General features: G+C 38.3%; 1 protein-coding gene and 1 pseudogene across 4 annotated transcripts in view; both read left to right on the forward strand.

The window, feature by feature from the left end:
* Nucleotides 1-16,609, forward strand: part of SVEP1 (sushi, von Willebrand factor type A, EGF and pentraxin domain containing 1) — a 181,240-nt gene extending 164,631 nt beyond the window's left edge. For all 4 annotated transcript variants that reach the window (XM_055301712.1, XM_055301714.1, XM_055301713.1 and 1 more), the window contains 5 exons: nt 3,427-3,597; nt 5,153-5,248; nt 7,060-7,155; nt 11,501-11,594; nt 16,224-16,609. In XM_055301712.1, coding sequence (XP_055157687.1) covers nt 3,427-3,597; nt 5,153-5,248; nt 7,060-7,155; nt 11,501-11,594; nt 16,224-16,245 — 479 coding nt within the window. In that variant the 3' untranslated portion in view covers nt 16,246-16,609. The remainder of the gene's footprint in view (nt 1-3,426; nt 3,598-5,152; nt 5,249-7,059; nt 7,156-11,500; nt 11,595-16,223) is intronic.
* Nucleotides 11,863-11,961, forward strand: LOC129495302 (U6 spliceosomal RNA; annotated as a pseudogene).
* Nucleotides 16,610-24,133: the final 7,524 nt, after the last annotated feature.

The raw sequence follows: 24,133 nt of genomic DNA on the forward strand, positions 1-24,133 counted from the left end.
TATGTTGATAATTTTTTTTAAAAAGATCTTTGAATTCCAACTATAGAAAGAAAAAACTTTCCAGAAGTTGGCTAAAACCTATCTGGCCAGAATTCACTGAACAGATTTTCAAAATATGTTCTTCTAAGAATGAGCAAAATATTAAATCTAAAATATATTTTTTCTGGGGTGCCGGGCTGGCTAAGTCTGTAGAACACGCAGCTCTTGAACTTGAGGTCATGATTTTGAGCCCCACGTTGAGCATGGAGATTATTGTAAAAATTTTTAAATAAAATAAAATACATATTTTTCCCATATTTTCTGAGAATCCCAAGCTATCCTTTAATAGGCTGTGGATGCTTTGCAATACAAAAATTATTCCACAGTGGTTCTCAAACTTGAACCACCTGGAGAGCTTGTTTAAAACAGATTTCTGCCCCCACCCCCACCCCCACCACCACCACCAGAAAGTCTAATTCAGTAGTCTGGGGTGAGGCCTAAGAATTTGCATTTCAAACAAGTTCCCAAGTGTTGCTGCTGGTGATATTGGTCCTGGAACCACAATTTGGGTTCCAGTCTGGGCTAGAACCATGTTGGTACATAATACACAATACGGCGGCATCTCTTGCTGCCTTGTGGTTACTCTTGACGTCTCTTGACACACACTTCCATCACTTAAAACATCTGCTCTGCCCAACATCCTACCTTCTGGCTCCTTTGTAGTCCAAACAACTCCCTCTGTAGGAAAAAATTAACAAATATTCATTGAGTCTAACCAGCTGCAGGACACTGGGCTATATAGCTTATACCATGCCTGCGATGGCCTTCATCTTCAGAACACTTGCCCTCCAATTAGTAAAGAAATGTGCATGTGAAAAAAAAAAAAAAAAGAAATGTGCATGTGAAGGGCATAGGGATTGTGGAGTCAGAGAGGACCTGGGTTTGAATCCTATCCTCAAAACTTTTTAAGTAAACTTATGGCCATGCCCTAACTTCTCTGAACCTCAGGGCTCTCATGTATTAATAGCACCAATAATACCTATGTTATAGGTTTGTTTTGAAGAATAAATGAATCAGTGTATTTATCTTAGCAATGTCTTTTGATAGGAAGACATACATCAATAGCCCACGTGCCTGAATTTTCAACTAGCAGCCTACTACAGTATTAGAATTTAGATTTTACTCCAGGAGATGTATACTACTTTTAGCCTTATAAAATCTACTCAAAGTGAAGTGGAACGAACTATGTATGTGTAAGCTTTGACCACCAGCCCTACCTAACGCAGGCCAAGTGGCCTGATCCTGCACACATATCCCCACATTGGTCTCGGCTCCCTGAGACGTACCACTCAGAGCACTGGAAGGAAGAGCAAGAAGACACATGCACTCGAGTACATGTTTGATTATTCCTCAATATTCTTTTTTCCTTTTTTCTTTTTTTAAAGATTTTATTTATTTATTTATTTATTTATTTATTTATTTATTTGAGAGAGAGAGAAGACGAGTGGGGGAAAGGAGCAAAAGGAGAGAGAGAGAGAGAAGTGGACTCCTCACTGAGCAGGGAGCCTGAGATCATGACCTGAGTGGAAGGCTTAACCAACAGAGCCACCCAAGTGCCCTATTTCTCAATATTCTTGAGAGGCTCAGGGGTTGCCTTGGAGAGAAGGAGACAATTTCTGCCATTGTTTGCTTTCCTCAGTCCCTCTTTTGCATTTTTTATTAAACACAAAGCTTCCAGTTTAGAAGAAAATCTCTTCCCTGAGGGACAAGAGCAACAAATTACCTCATTCTTTTCACCTCATCCTGATATTTATCCTTACAAATCAGTGATTAAAATTTAGCACATATGGGAATCACTTAGGGAAGGTAGATAAGATGCAGACTCATAAACTAGAAACTCCCAAAATTTTCTCGCACTTTTAGCAAGAACCCAAGGGGATTCCCATATAGGTGGTCTGAAATCTGTGTTTTGATCACTTCAGGAAACCAGGCATCTTCTCATCACAGTCTTTCTACATGCTGCTCCCCCAACCTGGAAGCTCTTTCCTTCTGATCCACTCAAGCTCTATAGCCCAATTCAAATGTCACTTTCACTGTGATTTGTACCTTGATAATCTTAAGCATAATCAGTTGCATTCACCTTGATTTTCCTATAGTGTAGTATCCAGGCCTATATGACAGCTCTTTTTAAGTTGTTCATCATTCTTCCACTTGTCTGAGCAAAGGGACAGCATTATCTTCATTGGTTTCTTTCCAGTTTCTGATGGACAGTAAGCAGTAATACATATTTGACATCTGACTCACTGAATTGGTGTTTGTAATCACCTTAGAAGGAAAAGAAAATTTAGAAAAATCATACACATCAGTCATCGCTTTAAATAAGTTCTTAGTAGTATGATGACCACAAGGGCACCTGGGTGGCTTAGTGGTTGAGCATATGCTGTTGGCTCAGGTTGTGATCCCTGGATCCTGGGATCAAGTTCCGCATCAGGCTCCCATAGGCACCCTGCTTCTCCCTAGGTCTCTGGCTCTCTTTGTGTCTCTCATAAATAAATTAAATCTTTTTTTAAATAGTATTATGACCACAAAGTGACCTTTTATAAGCCAATTCATGGAGAGTCATCATCATACATTTATACAAATTGGATATTGATTGGAGTCCCAGCTCCAGTCCAGTCCTTGTCTTGTGAGCCACCCCAGAATAACCCTAGTTATTTCAGGGTTTCTCAAGGCAAAATTAGTTATAAGATTTTTTATCTAAACATACAATACATGTAGCTTTTAAAAGAGGATTATCATTCAATCTCACACATTGCAAAAGCGAAGAGTCACTGCCTCACGGTCTTGAAAAGGAGACTGATGTGAAACCTTGAATGTCATAAGTTTCACCAAGGTGTGTAAACTGAGTATGGACAGGCTAGAGACAATATTCATTCATTTACTCATTTTTCAAACACGTATCAAGAGCCCACTACATGCCAGGTGCTGTCCTAGGCACTAATAAAACAGCCTTGATGGAATATGCAGTACTGTAATTCATGATCTTCACTCTAAAACAATAGACTACAAATAATCCCCAGGCTTCTCCCCTTCTAATTTGATAAGCATCCTGCATTGACATTCTCTCGGAAGCCATCTCTTTGGCAATCCACAAGAGCTCATTGGGCTCCTAGAGATTTCTTGGCTGAGTAAAAAATGGCAGCGCAGCTTCAGTGTTTGAATTAGAAGACAAACCTTTGATCGTGCACATCTCATTTTTCTAAACAGGAGCAGATTATGCTTAGTATCTAGTATGCCTAGTATCTTTTAGTTATTATAAAAAGGTTACCTTTATGTGTTTTATCCTTGCTCTTAAAATAAATTCAGTCTTTGGCTTGAGATTGTGTTCTCTTCTATCCACTGGCTGAGTTAGTAGCACAGACTTCATTGTGGTTCGTTTTCCTGTAGAAATATCCTGTGGTCCACCAACTCATGTAGGAAATGCGATTGCTCGAGGCATACATTATCAGTATGGGGACATGATCACCTACTCATGTTACAGTGGATACATGTTGGAGGGCTCCCTAAGGAGTATTTGCCTAGAGAATGGAACCTGGACATCACCTCCTATTTGCAGAGGTAAGGAAATATTTGCATGGTTATGTCTCAGTGAAGCTGTAGGGAAATTCATATGAAAGTCTGACAAAGCCAACAACTGTATGCATGCTATTTTATTTTTCCGTGGTTTTAAATTTTCTTTTGACATTTATGTCATTTTCCTTAACTTTATTATGGGTTTGAGTTTTGAAAGCTTTCATACGGAACTCTGACCTGGCATATGGCTCCTTCCTGAGTCAATCATGGCTCCTCATAGTGTTCTACTCTCCAACTGCTAGGGGGAGCTGCAGCATGTCTGAGCCTTGAGGGTACCTCTGGGATACTCAGGTGTCTCAGCAGATTCCAGTTCCATCCTCATTCTGAACAGACCTTTAACCCCACTGGAGATGGGGTAGTCCATCCCATGGGCAATGTAAGAGACAAGAGGTACTGTCCAGTCCCAGGGAAGTGAAGCCTACCTCTTGGTCTCCCTGGCCATGCTGGGGGTTGGTGAAAAGCACTCCATGTTTATATAAGCACTACTATCCCTTCACTTGGTGGATTGAATTTGCAAACCCAAGAATGAATTTTGTGTGTGCATTCAATAAAATCTTCTTGGGGGAAGAAGGATCTGTGCTTCAAATTCTGCAAAATTGAAAGAGGTAGATACTGAACCATTCTAGTATGTCCTAAAACTTACATTGTTCTAATAAAATAGAATTCTTTCTTACAAATCATAATGATTGTCCCATTCTACAAGTTTTTTTTCCATTCTACAAATATTTACTGAAAGTCAAGAGCTATGCTAGTGAACAAGACAAATATAACCAAGGAACTAAAAGAAAACTCAGATTGTTGACTGGGTTGTCCACATGACAATGGTCAGATTTGGATTTGGGGTAAAAAGGCCAGAGCCTTTAATGACCCTTGGGGGATGGGACAATTGAGAAAAACCAATGAACAAACGGCATGGGCCTCAAAGAGGCAAGAGAGTTTGCAGGAGAAGGAAGATTAATTGTCTGAAAGCAACAATGAGAAATGAAATCACTAACACATGGGATATAAGAGAGAGAACATTCAGCCTCCTCATGAGAGGGCAAGGGAGGAGGTAACAGCCTCATAGACTAGCCCAAGCTTCACTTAAAAACAGAAGCCAAATGAGACTTCAGTGTTTGCTTGCTCACTTGTTTGTTTCTTCACTTGCTTATTTTAAGACAATGAATGACAGAGGCAGCTCCCAAGAGCTATTGACCATCAAAGGCCATCTTTGGAAGGGCATTCTCAGCTCTGCTGAAAGAGACACTTCCCCCGGTCCAGACCAAAAGAGCTTACCTTTTGTCTAAACCACGTTGTTCCCTTCTGCCCTGAATCCCCAAATTACTAAAATTTGGAAAACCATATTCTCAGAACTACCCAAGCTTGTTTATGCCCCTTTCTGAGAGCTCTCATGTTTATCTCTTTCTGAATCTTGAGATTTGCTTTTGTTTCTTTGCTTGACTCAAGGAAATATTATGAAATGTGAATAAGAAATCTTATTTTCTGACAAATACTCTTCCATAATTCCCTGGATTTATGATCCATCCTCCTTCTTTTCCAGCTGTCTGTCGATTCCCATGTCAGAATGGAGGTATCTGCCAACGCCCCAATGCTTGTTCCTGTCCAGATGGCTGGATGGGGCGCCTCTGTGAAGAGCGTGAGTCTATCCTCAAACCTTACATGTTATATCCTTAAATTTTACTTTGAATCCTGATAATTTGCCTGGAAGCTGCCAACTCGAGGAAGTTACTAGGAACTGGCTTTACTATTAGAGGGAATTGATTTGGTTAAATCCTGCAGCAGACCAGACAAGAGCGCCTAAAGTTGATCTGAATATGTCAATTAGTTGCAAAAGATCTAGAATATAAATGACTTTTCAAATACAGTTATAAAGATCCATCCAGAGCCATTGCCAAATGCCTCTTGTCACAAATTTCCAAGAATCCTCTTGAGAAGGAACTTATAATAGAGGATTTCCCAGCCAATATCTTTCCTATCTCAGACCCACTTATGTACCACGCTGCTCATTGCTGCAGTTGGGAGAAATTCACGGCATTGGGTCACAGTCTGGTATTTGCAGCCCACCGTTGACTCTTTTTCATTAGGGGTAGTTCTTCTCAACTAAGAAAACAGGGAAAGTTGGCACTCTGGTATCTACACAATGCTTAGTAAATTATTATGGAATTTTGATCCTTATAAAAATACATTTGAACTTGAACTTTCAGGAGAATGAAAATAAGTGATTTTAAAAGGGTGTTTTTAATGTCTAAACTATACTTTGTTTCAATATCTTTAAAAATATATATGGGGATAAAATGATTTCATGTTTCTTTGGGAGTGGTGTGTGTAAATCACATTAAGAGTCATTTGTGTGATGCCCATTGGTCTATATCAGTTTTTTTTTGAAGGCCAGACACATTACAAGAGATTCTAAAACTGTTTTGAGTGTAGCTTTTGCAACTAATCTAGAAAGGAAAATATGCAATGGAAATAAATTGAGGCTGCTAACAACTCATGAAAACAAGTAGTTTCACAGGGATTAAGAAAGAAGAGAAATTATGTTTTTCCTTCCTCTTCTCTCCAATCATTCCTTCCCATTTAGGACTCCCAAACTTGCCTTGCTGTCATGCTAAGAGTCCAAAGACCAGGGAAACATTTACCCTGGAGGACCCTGATAGCAGGCCTAGCTTAGCTCACTGAGCATGTGCCCACCCTCCTGCATTAGACCAAGGCTTCCCAAACTTTAATGTGCATACAACCCATCTGGGAGATATTAAATGCAGATGCTGATTCAGAAGTTCTGAGTTAGGACCTGAGATGTTGGCATTTCTAGCCTACACCCAGGTAATGCCAATGCTATTGGCTTGAGAACCGTACTTTGTGTGGCAAGTCAGTAGACAATCTCACTCCTTTTAAATGGACTATTCCTCTTTAAAGAGCTCAATGATTTCTAGGAAGAGTGATTGCCTTGGAGGGTGTAAGTGCCACTGCTCCAAGGAAATAAAGGGTGAGGTGTCCCATCACTACTAATGGAGATACTAATGTATTGCCAAAACCAGCCTCCACGATACCCATCTGACCCTATTCTTACATTTAATTCAAGACAATAAGAAGCCTTGAGACAGCCAACCCTCTTGAGCATTTCATGTAATTTGAAAAGGAAATTTGAAATGATAATAAGTGGAGAAGGTTATTCTGTGAAGAGAGAGCAAAGCACTTAGCAGACGTCGATTATGGTATATCCTCTCTAAAAGAGTGCATTTGGCACTAGTGTCATTCTGTTAGGCTAAAGGTCCATCCTTACTTTCCTGCTGATGTTTTTCCAATGATACTGATGAATAAACAGAACATAGCCACGGAGACTCTCTAGTGGGTCATTGATGGTTTTATCTTCCTGGAAAATGTTTTTTGAACACTTGAACATATCTGAGTGTATTTTGATTAAATCCTTTTCAATCTCTTTTCTAGCAATATGCATTCTCCCCTGTTTGAATGGTGGTCGCTGTGTAGCCCCTTACCAGTGTGACTGTCCACCTGGCTGGACGGGGTCCCGCTGTCATACAGGTAGGCCTTCTCTCCAGGTTTGTTTTCTTGTTGCTTTGGCTCCAAGAGGCCCTAGAGGACACTGGTGAGTGTGACTCAGATTCACGGGTAGCAGTGAAACAAAAAGATGCCAAAACCTCTCAAGAATTCCTCAAGATGGTCTCTTGAATGAGAGTCTCAATGCTGAACTCTATAGCTGCTTCCAGAGACACCTGTCTGGGCCATGAACCAAAGATACGCATCTAAGTCAACTCAGTTGTCAGCCTTCTTCGTATCATCTGCTCTTTGCAGAACATTGAGAAAACATGCAGAGGTTCAGAAGAATATTTATTTTAATCTCTATGAAATCGAATTACTAACTTGTCGTAACTATTTAGAAAGAACAAGGCTCTGCATAAATACCATCTAAGTTAAAGTGAAAATCTCATCAAAGAGATGATTCCTTCATGGACAACAGTAACAAACTATTATTGATTGATGGGAGATAAACACATCCCCCTAAACACCCTTACCTATCTCAAATAAGACATCTGCTCTTCTATACTTTAATAATTGATTATCCATCTGTCCTTATTCCCATTAGATTATATGCCACTTGAGAGCAGGGATATCTCTTTGTGATTGTTAGATACCCAGTACCTAGCATAGTGCCTGTGTATGATAAGTTTCTCATGTTGAAGAAATGATTCAGTTTAAAATGATAGGTTTCAACCTTTTTTAAAGTCTGAAATTTTAAGACAACTGTTAAAAGAATAGAACTTGCTGTATTTATTTGAGATTAATTCCAACATACCACCACCCCTCCTGTAAACAATATTTATACCACCTCTCTGGTGGGGTGAAACACCAAGTAGAACAGGCATGTTGGTCCCAGAGCTTGTCATGAGCTCTAAGGCTGGGTGACGATATAATTTAGCCTTCAAACTAGGATATTTTTGCAAGCAAAAGGGGTAAACTAAGGAAATGGGAGTAAAATGTACTGTCACAGGCAAAACCAGTTGTGTAGTCCCCCTACCTAAAGCTGAAACAGCCATCCACGAGTGTAGAAAAGTAAAGATCTACTGGAGGCTAAATGAGAAGCTTTTACTTGAAACCTAAAGGTACTCTATCTAGTGTTTATAACAAATCAGCTTTGCTGTTTTATCTGCATTCCCCTAATTGAAGTCACATGCACAGGAGTCTGGCCCTTTCCCAGCCATCTGACACTATAGGTGGTGGCCCTGCTCTTCCAGGTGGAGGCATCCTTGATTCTCCCCCCCTTCTGCTGAGATTACCAGCGTCAGCACCTTTCTGTTTCTCTCTACACAGTACCTCCTCCATCCTGCTGTGTCCCCGCTATCACCAGCTAGTAGAAGATCTCTTCTTGGGATCACCATCAGAGTCTACCGGTTAATCTTCCTGTCTCTATTATTTCCAAGCTAAACATCATTATGTACTCCTTTTGGTGTATCTTTTTGCCCTATTTCAGAACCTAAAATGGTTCCCTGTGGTCTCCACATCCAGCCCAAAGTTTTCAGCACAAATTCTTCTGACTTCCAAGGCTCTGCAGAGGCTGACACACCTCTGATAAACTGATAAAACTCAGTTCTTATCCGGCCAATCACACGCTGTCCCCTGCAGTGAGGGCTTCCCTGCTATCCCCATCTCTCAGCGCAAGTTTGCGGTCTCCCTCTTTCCCCTCCCTCTCCAAACTTGGGTGCCCTGCCTAAGTTTCTTCTGGTTTCCAAACCTGCTTTATACCACAATAATCTATTTTCTAGCATTCCATTTCTATAGATATGACACAATTAGGTACAACCACGCAATCTAAAGCCCCATTGATCTCATTTATTTGTATTTCTTTTAGCTCCTTGACTCCCTAATTAGCCTAAGCTCTCTAATGACACTGAGCCACATAATGTTCCTTTCTATAGCAGCTACCTAAGCACGTATCCTACTCGCACACCCTACGCACTAAGCATAAAACAGCATATGAAACAGGAGTTCCTGCCCTCCGGAATTTAATCTAGGAAAGCAGAAAGGATGTGGAATGGCCTATAAAGAGATAACTAGAGGTTAATTAAATTCTCTAAAAGGGGTTATGGCAACAGTGAATATGGGCATACTAACCCAGCGCAGACATTCAGAAGTCTTCATAAGCATAGAACCAGAAGAAGAACAAGAGTAGTCACCAGGAGACGATCATTCTAGTCAAAGGCATGGAAGCATAACACAGGTGTGTTCAACATAGTAGAACTGAAGCCATGCAGGAAACGTAGGGGTGTGGTTGGAAATGAAGCTATAAAGTTGGGCAGAGCCAAAGAAGGAAATGCATTGTGTGCCAAGGTCAAGATCCTGAATTATGTCTTATGAGTAACAGAAGCCACTGAAAGGTTTTAAACAAAAAAATCACGTGATGAGATTTTCTTTTAGAAAAGTAATTTTGGCAGCAGTATGGAAAATGGAAGAAAGCAAGACATACGATAGGGAGACCACTTAGGAAGTTAATAAAGCAGCATTGGCGAGATGTAATGAAGTCTGAAAAAATGATAACCAGGAAGAGTGGATTTGAGAGAAGTTAGGGAGGTGACTCACTATTTGGTTATAGATTTATCGTGGGAATAAAAGTCTGAGATGCATCAAGATTGATTACACCTTTTGGGCACCTTAGGGAGTGGTGCCTTTTACTAAAACAGAGAACTCATGAGGAGCAGGTGTGAAGGTATAGATGAGGAGGTAAGTAGCTACGTGCTGAGTTTGAGGAGCCTGGGAAACATATAAGGTAGAGGTCTGATAGTTTAGTTTGGGTTTGGGTTCCCAGAAGATACATCTAGATTGAAGATAGCGATACATAAGTCATCCCTGGAAAACATTCATGGAGAAAAGTGTAAGATGGTGCAGAAGGCACATAGCCCAAAGGGAACATTGGGGGCATCAATGTTATAGGGAATGAGGAAGGTAGTAAGGTGAAATGAATTTGTTAGTACAGTCAGGAACCACTAAATCATCACACTATTAAAAAGGAGTGGGCCATCTGGATGCCTCAGTCACTGGAGCACCTGACTTTTGATTTCAATTCAGGTCATGATCTCAGGGTTGTGAGATCAAGCCTCACACTGAGCTCCATGCTCAGGGGGAATCTGCTTGAGACTGTCTCTCTCCCTTTCCTTTTGCCCCTCCCTCAACTCATGCAGGCACGCACATCTGTGCTCTTTCTCAAAAATAAATCTTTAAAAAGCAGAATCTATGGAGAGTGAGTTTTCAATGATTGGGTTTTATTTTTGCCTTTTAATCTTGCTCATAGTTTCCTCTTTATTTTGTGGCAAATACATACATTCTTTTGACCCACTGCTACTCTTGAACCCCCAAGAAAGTTACTCCAAGGGTGAAGATGAGTTTTACATTTGTCTTCTCTCTTCCCACCCAGTGCTTGCTTATCAAGTTTCTGGAACTTGCTGACATTTTTCCCCATGCTTTATGGATGAGTGATTAAGGAAATGATATTTATTTATATTTCACCAAAGATGAGTTTTTCATCTAGGGAAACCTACTTTTCCAAGCTATCATGAGGCTGAAACATTTCCTGTTTCCAGCCTTCTTTCAACAGGAATTTTATTCTCTTCCATGAGGAAGTTCTCCTTCTCTTTGATATGTTAAACTCATGGGTGTTATGTCCTCATCAGTTTTTAGCATCTATAAGTTTTTTAACAAGTAAATTCATGCAATTGAAGAGTGTGGTTATGACACAGTGGGTTTGTGAGAAAGATGTCCAGATTGTAAATCTTTGGGTGTTCTCTCAGGGTGTTATCTGTGGCTGATTTTTAACTCTATTCCAGGTTCTATAATTCCAGTTAAAGTTGGTAAAAGCCATGAAATATGTTTTCTAGCAAATACAAAGGGGCTTTGAGTCATCTACTATTTTTCTTTCTTTCTTTGCTTTTCATTATTTTAAATAATCTGGGCATCTGATGTCTGGTGTAATGACTCAGTCATAGAATTCACTGCTAGCTCTCTCCAGTGCTATACAATCTAATTGAGCATATGAAAAATTTGCAGTTCAAACTGTATATGTCAAATTGGTTGCATACAGATTAAATGAAAAAAAAATCAATGGATTTAATGTTATCAGCAAAGGTTTCAATACATAGGTAGGACTTAGCCTGGGACTTAAATATGAGAATGGATTAGCTTGGAGGGAAAGAGGGAGATAGTGTCACATAATGATGTGAGGTCAAAAAAGTGGTAGAAATGTGTAATACAAATGGTCAATGGGGAATAGCAGTGGCTGGAACTGAAAGCAGAGTCATATCTTATTCTGTGTGCCTTCATGGACATCTTCCAACTTGCTAAGTATTAATTAAGTAAATGCATGGATTTTTCATCCCAGCTGTTTGCCAGTCTCCCTGCTTAAATGGTGGAAAATGTGTAAGACCAAACCGATGTCATTGTGTCTCAGCTTGGACAGGACATGACTGCTCCAGGTAAGGCAATTAAAAATGAATGTTTATCTATAATGTAAAGAAGTTAAAAATCAAGTTAAGTTTGTCGCAAAAGCTGGAAGGTATCTCTAGTTTAAGTATAAGCTTTTTGCATCCAAAAATGTCCATTTTCAGATCCTCTAAATTTGAACTAGAGCCAACACAAAGAAATATTCGTTAAGAATTGACAAAGTGATATCTCGAAAATAAATAATCTTGTACTCATCTGGGCAGCACGTAAACTGCCCAGATGGAACAGCTGTTCCCAGATGGAACAGTTCCAACTCTTCCAGTTGGAACAATGTAGAGGGGGTTAACATGGCCCCTTTAAAAGGATAACATGCAAATTCATGAAACATTCCATAAACATTTCATAATTTTCCATAAAAAGGGGTTAATTAAATAAATTAACTGCCCTCTTGAACAGAAGATTACATCATTCATATGTAAGGATGTAAAATAAATAATAAACTCACTACATCATATTGATGTTCATTTGCATTCCTGATTACAATAAAAAATAGTATTGAAATTGACAAGGAATGTTTGTTTTTCAAGTCAAAAATCTTGTTTCATATTTCTAGTATATGTATATGCAGTATTTAATTGACTAAAGAAACTTATGTAAAAATATGTCTGTCAATTGGTTTCTCATTTCTAACCAGATAAATATCATGGCTAAGAAAAGATTATCACAAAAATAAGTCTAAGGAAAAATAGTTAAAAATAATTTAAACTTTTTTTTACGAAGTATCTTTGATATACACTACATTAGTTTTAGGTATACAACATAATGATTTGATATTTGTATATATATTGCAAAATGATTACCACAATAGATCTAGTTAGCATCCATCACCCCACATAATAACATTTTTTTCTGTTATTGTTTTCTGTTATTATTTCTGTTAAGAACTTTTAAGATTTACTATCTTAGCAACTTCCAAATATGCAATATAGTGTTAACTATAGTCACCATGCTGTACATGACATCCCCATGACTTATTTATTTTATTTATCTTTTTGACTTATTAATTTTATAACTGAAAGTTTGTATCTTTTGGCTCCTTTCACACATTTCACTCACCCTCTCCCCACCCCCTACCTGTCTCTAGCAGCCATCTATCTGTTCTCTATCTGTAAGAGGGTTTTTTTGGTTGTTTGGGGTTTTTTTTGGGGGGGGGGTTTAGATTCCACATATAAGTGAGATATGGTATTTGTCTTTCTCTGCCCAACTTACTTCACTTGGTATAATGCCCTCAGAGGTCATCCATGTTGCTGTAAATGGCAAAATGATATTTTTTTCATGGATGAATAGTATTTGTGTGTGTGTGTGTGTGTATCACATTTTCTTTATCTGTTCATCAGTGGACACTTAAGTTGTTTTCATATCTTGTCTGTTATAAATAATGCTGCAATGAACATAGTGGTACATATATATTTTCAAGCTAATATTTTCATTCTCTTCAGAAAATTACCCAGAAGTAGAATTGCTGGATTATATGGCAGTTCTATTTTTAATTTTTTTTATTTTTTTGAGGAACCTCCATACTGTTCTGCATAGTTGTACACTGTTGGTGATTTACATTCCCACCAACAGAACACAAGTGTTCTCTTTTCTCCACATTCTTGCCAAAACTTGTCACGTCTTGTCTTCTTGATAATAACCATTGTAAGTGTTGTGAGGTGATACCTTGTTGTGGTTTTGATTTGTGTTTCCCCGGCAACTGATGATGTTGAGCATATTTTCATGTACATTTTGGCCTTCTGTATGTCTTCTTTGGACAAATGTCTATTCAAATCCTCAGCCTATTTTGAATCAAATTGTTTGGGTTGTTTTTTGGTTTTGGTTTTAGGGTGTTTTTTGGGTTTTTTTGTTTGTTTGGTTTTTTTGTTTGTTTTGTTTTTTGTTTTTTTGCTATTGGGTTATATAAGCTCTTTCTATATTTTGGATGGTAATCTCTTATCAGATATGTGATACCATGCAGTAGGTTGCCTTTTCATTTTGTTGATGGTTTCCTTTGGTGTGCAAAATATTTTAGTTTGATGTAAACCCACTTGTTGATTTTTGCTTTTGCTGTCAAATCAAAAAAAAAAAATTCATTACCAAGACCAATGTCAGGAGCTTGCCAACCATGTTCTCTTCTAGGAGTCTTATGGTTTCAGCTCATATATTCAAGTGTTTAACTCATTTTTGGTTAATTTTTATGTATGGTTTAAGAAAGGGGTCCAGTTTCATCCTTTTCCATGTGGCTGTCCAGTTTTTCCCCAATACCATCTGTTGAAAAGATTATTCTTTCCTCACTGTATCTTCTTGGCTCCTTTGTCATAAATAAGTTGACCATATATGCATGGGTTTATTTCTGGGCTCTATTCTGTTTCATCGATCTATATGTCTATTTTTTATGCCAACACTATGCTATTTTGATTACCATAGCTTTGTAATATACTTTGAAATCAGAGAACATTATGCTTCTAGCTTTGTTCTTCTCTCTCAACTTCGGGAAATGTCAGACATACTACATCATACAATGGATAAAATATTTTCAGTATTATAACATCATCCTCACAAATGTTGAAATGTCAGAATATTACGAGCTCTATTTTGAGACTTTCATTATATATTATTGTATTACATCACTTAGATTTGCATTATGTATGCTTACTTCCATCTTATAATAGTCATTAAAAACAAATGGATATTTTCATATTCCCTTTAAAAAGTGGGAAATTTAGTTAACTGAAAACAACTCTAATTTTTCCATTTCCTTTTATTTCATTGTGATGAGAATATCAGAGTCAACTTGCAAAGACAAAAATTTATTAAAGTCCAAACTTGATTTTAAAAAAAGTCAGTCATGTGCCAATGAATTTCTTCATATCATCTTAAGTATATGCCACCTTTGCAGAGAGAAAAAAAAAAACAAAGAGCAAATTTGGATTATATATGTAGAAGCTTCCAAGATAAAAATGATAGTTTTACCTGAGAGCAGAGTTGAAAGAATCGAAGAAAATGAAAATCAAGCTGGAATGAATTTCTGGGGAAAAAAGGAGAGAGAAAAAGGAAAGATAGAAGGAATAAGAATGGCAGTGACTCAAAAAGGAACAGGAAGTATTTATAACATTCTTAAAATTTTAGACTCTCTACTCAACTCCATCTTGTAGTTAAGAAAAGGACCTCCAGAGTTTGTTTGTGTGGTTCCCTAACATCAAAATACTCCCCATAAGAGCTCTTTCTCAACTAGGGGAAGGATAACTATTAACTTTTGTGAAAATATTGTCTACTAATAAAGAAGACAAAATCTAGATTTTCTTATGCAAAAGTTCGATAAAGGAATCCATATGTGTATGTTCAGCAAAATAAGCTCCGGGAGCATATCCCACATTCAAGGAAAGGTCATCTTCAACCCAGAAGACTGGGTAAGCCCCTGCCTCCTTGTACTGTGAGCGATTATCCTAGGAGAAACATCTTAGTTAGGACTCTCTCACTGTAACTTTAACTTGCTCACTTAAAGAAAGGAATATGTTATCCCAAGAGAAGGACCGTGCATCGAACCCAAAGATGTGAGGTGCCTAAGCATTAGTAGGACCAGACTGAGGACTTGAAAGCCACCTAAGACACTCCACTGCCCATCTCCCCTCCTCTCTCCAGTGCCTGCTCCATCCTCTGCAGTGTGGTTTTCTCTGCTACTCAGTTCAAGTGGAAGGACCGACCTGCTTACAACTTCCACATTTTACAGGTCATACCACAGCATCCACAGAAATAGAGTGCTGACCCAGTTTAAAACTCCAGGAGAAGAACTGGCTACTCCAGATCTATGCAAGGGCCCACGATGGATTCGTGAACTGTGGTCCTAGGCTGAGTTACTCTGTACTAATGTGAAGGGTCATTTTGTCAAAATCTTTACTTTTGGGGGAAAGGGGAAAGGAGGCTGACGATTCCACGAACAAAGAAAGGTGGAATGTGATTCCCTGAAATGGGAAGAGGAGAAAGCTTTTCTGAGAAATCAAAACAGTAAATGTTTCCAAGCATGTTTTTATTTCCTTCTCTCCCACAAGATTGCATCCCTCCTACTGAGTACAGGCACAAAAAAACAATGCTCCGTAAAGCTTGTTCACAGATGGGGCAGTTTCCAGGCAGCAGTAGCAGCTGGTGGTGAAACGCCCTGTGACATCCATTAACCCCCTCAACCTATTACCTGCTCTGCTGATGAGTAAGACCGACCCAGTATTGTTCCCAGGTAGTTCCATCTTTCAGAAAGAAAGTGCCTTTCCTCTGATCTCCATGTGAATCTTCAGAAAACTGATCCTAAATAAATGCCATAAATAAAAACAATTAACTTTTAATGCCATAAGGGGCCTTCAGATTTGAAGTCCAAACTCATCGTTTTACATATAAGAGGATTATCAGACAGGAAACTGAGCCAGGATCAAAACTCAGGTTCTGCTGATTCTCGGGTCTTTCCGTAAGATGATACGTGTTCTCCGTGTTATTCTGACCCGCATCCGTACAAAACAATGTCATGGATGATGCCCAGGCATCTGAGACTTTCAATCCTGAGTGAATCAGCCCCTAACCTATTACCTCTTTGGTTCAGTTCTTCTGTTGAATCTCTTTGTCTTTTGTTCCAGGAAAAGGAGGACTGGGTTTTAACAACTGCACAGCCAACCCGCTCTCCTAAAGGCAGGATCATCTCTTCCTGGGAGTCCTGGGCATCCTTGAACTTATGCAAAGAAATTCCAACACGGTGCTGGGTCTTGTTTTGTTTGGTAAACTTGTTATTTGGGGTTTGCCTTTGTATTTTGTGTTCTATTTTGTTATTCCTTGTGACATACTTTCTTACATGTTTCCATTTTTAAATATGCTTGTATTTTCTAAATAAAAGTATATTAAATCGATGCTGCTCCACTCACAAAATGTACATACTCTGCTGTCTACTGGGGAGGTTCCCGCTACACATTTTTATTCGGTTACTTAAAATGATTTTTCAATTAAAATATATTTTGCTATTAAATCATATTTGGCTGGATAGTGCCATTTTGTGAGATGTCCAGGAAATAATGAAGAGGATAAAGATCTTTCATCCATGCTGCCGACACAATGCAGGATTACATGCAGCATATGGGGTACCTAGAAATCACAATAAAGGAGACCCCTCTCATTCCAGTTCCATCTTCTCTACATGATGGGAAACAATAAAGGTTTCCTTTTATTTAGTCAGTGGGTAACTATTGGACCTTATCCTCCACACAGAATGCTGCCCTGGTGCTGAGGGCATCCTGGCTAATTCCTTTCCCAGCGTTTGGAAAGCTATAGGCAAACACCTTAGTGGATGGAGGAAAAAAGTATGATCATGGCTCACAAAACAAAGTGCTTCCCTTCCTTCTCAAGGGTGGAATTATAAATGCAAGAACCGGAAGATTAATACAGAGCCCGCTACTGTGTCATAATCCCACACCTCACTACTTTGGAAGGTAGGAATAGCAGGACAGAGAAAGGGGTGGAAAAAGGCAAAGGGGAGAATTTGCCCAAAACTGTGTGTTTGTGGAAAAGAATTGAGGCTGCCCCTCAGTCCCCACTAACTCCATCACTGTACCTCTGCCAGGATACTTTCCCCAGACTTCTGGAAAATGAAGCCAAACACTAGATTCTGTTTAAAATAGGAAAAATCACAATCAACTCACCTTGATCCTGGGAGAAATGCTCCCAAATAGGACATAGGGTGCATTGTAACACTATGAAGAAATGCAGGAACAATGAAAAAGATCTTGATTGTCCTAGTGATTGTCTTCACTGCCCTTCACCTCAGCCCTTGACTTCTCCTTCCGTCTCCTGACATTCACTTTCTTGACTAATTTTACATGCTTATAAGTATACCTTTTATTTAGCTTATGGATGTCCCATCAGCCTCCACAAACTATGTTGACCTTCGTCATTTATCATCATAAAATCACAAAATGAAAGCCAAGTAATAAAAAGAAAGATGGTACCAGAAAATCTAAGCTGGGGAAAGCTACTGCATCTGAAAACAAAACTCAGCTCTGAAAATGTACCTACTAAGTGGAATTTGTATTGGGTTGCTTTGGATAGATGACAAATGACATCTCATATCTGGAAATGTGAGTCACAGTGTCACAATACCAAAATTAACTGAAGAATGTTACTTTTTAAATTTTCAGGACTGCATACATTCATAGTGAATTCTTAAATTTCTAAAAAGGAAGTAAGGGTGTTTGTCCAGCATACTAAAGCATATCTGTTTCAAACCAACTATAACTAGTCCTGGAGTGAAGTATTAAATGTTTCCCATTCACATCAGAAGTGAAGCAAAAAAGCTATCTCCACTGATGTTTTAACCAAAGTAGTAATACATAAATTTATCAAATAAATAAAAGGTATACAAATGAGAAAATTAAGAGGCACAGTTTTTTATTCTGGGAAAAGGTATGGTGATATACCTTATAAAATGAAAACCCAAAGGCATGAAAATTCATTTAAAAACACTGAGTGCAATAAACTGCATGGTTACAGATAAGTATACAAAAAGAGCTTTCCTAAATGTCATTTATAAATAGGATATATAGTAAAAAAAATCCTATTCACAATATCAATATATACATACATATTTATGTATGTATGTGTATGTATGTATGTATGTATTATATAAATAAGAAATACATGTGACCTTAAGGAAGAATATTATAAAATCGTATGTATAAACATTTGTAAATGCTCAAACCACAAGAAACCTGCCATTTCCTCAATGAGAGAATAACATATCTTAAAGATGTTGATTTTTCCCAAATAAAATTATAGGCATAATTTAATTCCAGTCATACTTGCCATATTGGATTTTTTTTGAAGCATGACCAAATTACTTACTCTAATTAGAAAATCAAAATATTTCAAAGAAAAATAATGAAAAGGTCCACTTTACTAAAAACCAAAACAATTAAAAGCTGCACTAATTAAAATAGTGCACAATGAATCAAGAATCACAAAGGCATCAGTGTGATAGTCTGTATGCATAAATTCAATTTTTTGCTTAAAAAAAACTTTCAGCAAAGTTTAATATCCATTTTTTTATTTTTTAATTAATTATTTATTTATTTTTTAATATCCATTTTCAATAAAATCTCTAAAACTCATACTGGAAAGGTACTGCTCTATGAGAGTAAGGCTTTTCTCTTCAAACTAATATCCAGGATGCTTAGTAGAAGCTGACTAGCAAATTAACTGAAGTCAGTGAGTTAGGGTATGCTGTGTCCAAATAAATCTTAAGTTCCTGTGGCTTCTCAAAAATGACAAAGGATGTAGCAAAACCAAACATGGTCAGGAGGAGACAAAAAACAAAGACTGACATTAACCTTGTGGACCTTGAAACCATTATGCTCTGTGAAAGAAGCCAGATGCAAAGGGTCATTTATTGTTTGATCCCATTTCTGTGAAATGCCCAGCATAGGCAAATCTACAGGGACAGAAGATGAACAAGGAGAGAATGAGGAGTAAGTGCTGATGGGTACAGAATTGTTTGGAGGGTTATGAACTATTCTGCAATTAAACAGTGGTGATCATTGCACAACTTTGTGAATATACGAAAAACCACAGAATTGTCCACTTCAGAAATAATTTGAAAATAAAATTTTAAGCAATCTGCAAAAGAAACAAAGAAATTTGACTACAAAATGTGAAAACTTCTCTCACAAGTCAAAAATTACCATTAACTGAATTTTAAAACCAAGCAAAAACATACATGACAAAATAATAATATTCTAAAATATTATGATTTAATAGATAACCATTAGAAAACACTTTGTTTGGGGCCGAGATATGCACAAGCAATTCACTAAAGAAGAAATACAGATAGAAAAAGGAGCAGTCTCGTGAATTATAAAAGAAATGCAAATTAAAATAATACAGATTTTTGCCTACCAAATTGGCAAAGATTTTTAGTGGTGGTGGTGGTAGTTTTGTTTTAAAGATAATACGCAGTTGGCTATTAAATAAAATCATTTTCTTGAACTTCTCTAGGAAATGTACAACCTTCCTCCAAAACAATTGGCAACATGTATTACAAGCTTTAAAAATATGCATGTGGATTTCTTACCTCAGTAATTCCTAGTCTGAGAAGCAATCCCATTAAAAAAAAAAAAATCTGACTTAGGGGCTCCTGGGTGGCTCAGTTGGCTAAGCATCCAACTCTTGATTTTGGCTCAGGTCATGATCTTAGGGTCCTGGGATTGAGCCTCATGTCAGGCTCCACGCTCAGTAGGAAGTCTGCTTGAAGATTCTCTTGCTCTCCTTCTGCCCCTTCCCTTTGCTCATGTGTTCTTAGGTGCTGTCTCTCTCTCTCTCTCTCTCTCTCTCTCTCATTGTAAGTAAATAAATCTTTTTTAAAATATCTGACTTAGAGGTAAATATTTATCTACAAAGACTTCAACAGCATTTTTAATATTAAAAATTAGCAACAGCTTACATGACTAAAAATCCTGGAATTGGTTATGGAATTCATGGTATATATATATATATATATATATAGGATTGAATATAATGAAGCCATTAAGTATTATATTTACAAAGAGTTTTAATAACATGAAAAATCATTATGGCATAACATTCAGTGGAAGATAGTATACAAAATGTGCTTATGGGGTCGCCTGGCTGGCTCAGTTGGTGGAATGTGTTTCTTGATCTCAGGGTTATGAGTTCAAGCCTCACATTGGCTGTGGAGATTACTTAAATATAAAAACTCTTGGGGATCCCTGGGTGGCGCAGCAGTTTGGCGCCTGCCTTTGGCCCAGGGCGTGATCCTGGAGACCCGGGATCGAATCCCACGTCGGGCTCCCAGTGCATGGAGCCTGCTTCTCCCTCTGCCTGTGTCTCTGCCTCTCTCTCTCTCTCTCTCTCTCTCTCTCTCTCTCTCTGTGACTATCATAAATAAATAAAAATTTAAAAAAATATAAAAACTCTTAAAAAACAACAAATAAGTGCTTATAGTGTGTTCTCTATTGCCTAGAATATGCATATGCAGTATGCATAGGAAGAGATTTGCCAAACTTTCTTAATGATTTTCCCCAAGACATGGAACATTGGGAAATTTTTATCTCTTATACAAATTTCTCCTTTATTTATTAATTTTTTGCTGAAACATGCAGAGAATTTATATTTATCGCATATGTTAATATTTAAAGAACAGAGTCACATATAGAAGTTCAGGCAAGGTATTAGTACGGTTCAAGGACCAACAGCAATATTTTGAAATATATTTTCAATGAAATATGTTTTCAATGAAAATATATTACTTTTATATTCATAAGTATACTTTCATATTCATCAAAAGTAATCTTAAATTCATAAAAATTAATTGAAGTAAAAGCCCCACACTAATGCATAGGTCATCTTTCTATCTACCCTAATTAATCTGGCATAGGCATTGGCATAATTTGAAAGATCTTGTCTTCATAAAGTTTTGTTTAAACACTTCCTCAGGGGCACCTAGGTGGCTCAGTTGGTTAAGAGTCTGCCTTCAGCTCAGGTCTTGACCTGAGGCCCTGGGATGGAGCCTCATGTCCAGTCTCTCAGCAGGAAGTCTGCTTCTTCCTCTCCCACTGCCCCATTCCCTCCCCTCTCCCTGCTCCTGCTTTCTCTCTCACACTCTCTCTCAAATAAATAAATAAATAAGTAAATACAATCTTAAAAAAACAAAAAACAAACACTTTCTCAGGAACATTTAGAGAAGAATTCAGATCAAGGTGATCATTAGATTAATAAAGATGGAAACTGCTACCCAGAGGAAATATATATAAATTTTGAGCTACATTTCTGCACCTGGGAAAAATATTCACTGATAATCAAATTGAAGGATTTAACAAATTAATTTTGGGGACTGTTAGTGTATTTTTACAGTATATTCTTGTGCTTCATGCTCCAGACTGAATGTAAGAGACTGACACAAGATTGCAAATTTACAGGCCAGATTACATCAGAATTACTTTCTTATGCTTCCTTAGCAACCAACATAGCGACAGCAGTACTCTTTTATTTTTTTTAAGGGATTATACCTAATTACTCATGATTCCCTCCTACCTCTGATCTTAAGGCAGTGACAACAACTTCAGACTTCCATTTTTTTTTCCCCTTAATGATCTTACAAATCAGCCATTCCAGGTAACCCGGGCCCCAAATGCAGACTTGGATGGCACCTGAATGAAATGGACTGTTTTAAAAGTAACGCAAAGTTGCAAACGTGTTCTAAGAGCCACACATCTACGTGTTCCTAGCTGCAGTCGTCAGTGGGCAAAGCCACTTAAAAATACATGCTCTTCCAGTGGAACCTTGCTGGCCTATTGAGTTTTGTGAAACGAAGCCACACTACTTTAAAGAGACCCACACAGAGCTGGGCAGCTTGGGTGTCTCTAAGAGTTACAGTACAGACTGCTGTCCTGGGGGAGAGATGCTGATCACACCTGCCCCTCACAGAACACATTTTTCTGGTGCGTTCCCTCCACCCTCATGAGTCCCAACCTGTCTAATTACACGCCTGATCCTCGCCCTTCTGAATCACTGAGATCCCTCCTTTCATTATGCCCCCTGGATCTTTTGCTTTCCCAGTGGAGTACTTCAAGCTGGCTTCTGCTTCTGTAAGTTCAAGTGTATCCGATCAGCCAAGGCAATAAAGAGTGTGAACTGACAAACTAGAAAAACCTGAACGAATGGATTAAGGTGAAAACCACAAAAAAAGAAGCAAAAACCATGTGCGTTTGTTGCTTGAGACTCTCTGAGAGCTGTTGTGGAGACTCTCTGAAGTATGTAATCAAAGGGGAAAGATTTCCAAACTCATTTTTGCACACCTAATAGTTGTCGGCCTGCTGCTTTGGCATTTATTTATTTTTTTATTTTTTTATTTTTTGCTTTGGCATTTAAAATGTATTTTCTCCCAAGCTGTCTCAAAAAGTTGTAAGAATTGGAAGTTATATGGATGCCTTGTGTTAACCAGTGGCTGGATAAATGTTCACGTCCTCCATCTCCTTAGCCCCTTCCCAACCCTTCTTGGCTAATTCCACAAAGCTCCCTGTTGACCTTAGGAAAACTGAGGTACCAAGAAGCAATGCTGGGGCACCTGGGTGGCTCAGGGTTGAGCATCTGCCTTTGGCTCAGGTCGTGATCCCGGGGTCCTGGGATCGAGTCCCAGTTTATTATGACAGCCTATGTTTCTGGCGTTTGCAAGAGAAAATGTTCCTAATCACAAAGCAGCCTTGGTTTTTGTGAGAGTCCCACCAAACAACTGTAGGCTATGTTTAAAGGGCAGCCCAAAATGTTCCATAAGTCATAATTGCCACGTTGAGAAGACTTCATGATGAATGGCTTTTCAGTTCTCTGAATGCCCGTGTTGTCATCTCCAGGTCTTGGCACAAGTCATTCCTTTCACCTGTGTCACTGTTCTTACTCCCAGTTCTGACCTAACCCCCACCAGAGTAATCACCATCCCCCACGCTGTTCTTGGGTTCTCGAATGTCATTGACTTTACCCTAAACCCCATTGCTTCCACCCCAAAGTCAACTTCATAGGATATAGGGAGAGTGACTTCTGCCCTTTCTTACTCCAATATTCCCTCTAGTCAATGATGCCAATGAGTAGAACAGATAAAACAATGTTCTATCCACCTACAGAATGAATATACAGTGTGTATATGTATAAGATTCAAAAGGAGAAACAACAGGTCATATATATCCAGAAGCTGTCTTACACACACACACACACACACACACACACACACACACCACAATCCTTTTTATTCCTATTAAAATCATCCATGATGTTGTTCTTAAGCCACTGCCTTAGCTTGCTACCCTGGAACCTTGTGTAAATCCAAAAATACAGAAATGGAACCTTGGCGTCTCAAGAATGTGCTAATAGTTCAGTAGGATTTTTGTAGCCACTGCCTCAGCAGTACTCACCTTGGCACATGCTATTTTGTTTCCATCATTACGAGGCATTTGTTTTTCAATCTACGTAGCAGCTTTAACCTTATACATAAAGTTATGTGGATGTTTGATCTATGAAAACTGTTCATTTTTATTTCCTAGCAATTGAAATGCTTCCTCAGGAATATGCCAGGATAGAACTGTGAGGGAAAACTGTCTACCTCTATTGTTCACAGAAGAAGTGGAAGTTCTTCAGTTAAAAGGGCATTAATTAATCAGGAAAAATTAGACACAAACTGAGTATCAGATGAGTATTTGGGATTATCATTGATTTCAGTGGTTGGGCTGGTGGTATTTTCTTTTTTTTTTTTAAGGCTTGGTATATTAGACAGTCATACTGAAGTGTTTATTAGTGAAATTATATGGATGCTTGGATATGCTTTTAAATGCCCCAGAAAAAACAAGTGGGGGTCAGGCAGGAACAGCTATAGCAAGAACAGTAGAATGTTGCTAACAGCTGAAGCTGAGCGAGTTATCCTCAGGGTCATTACACTGTCCTCTCTACCTTTGGGTGTGGTTGAAATTCCTCTTCACAACCAATGTGTTTACATCACATT

Source organism: Nyctereutes procyonoides, unplaced genomic scaffold (genome assembly GCF_905146905.1).
Source record: "Nyctereutes procyonoides isolate TBG_1078 unplaced genomic scaffold, NYPRO_anot_genome, whole genome shotgun sequence".
Classification (NCBI taxonomy): Eukaryota; Metazoa; Chordata; class Mammalia; order Carnivora; family Canidae; genus Nyctereutes; species Nyctereutes procyonoides.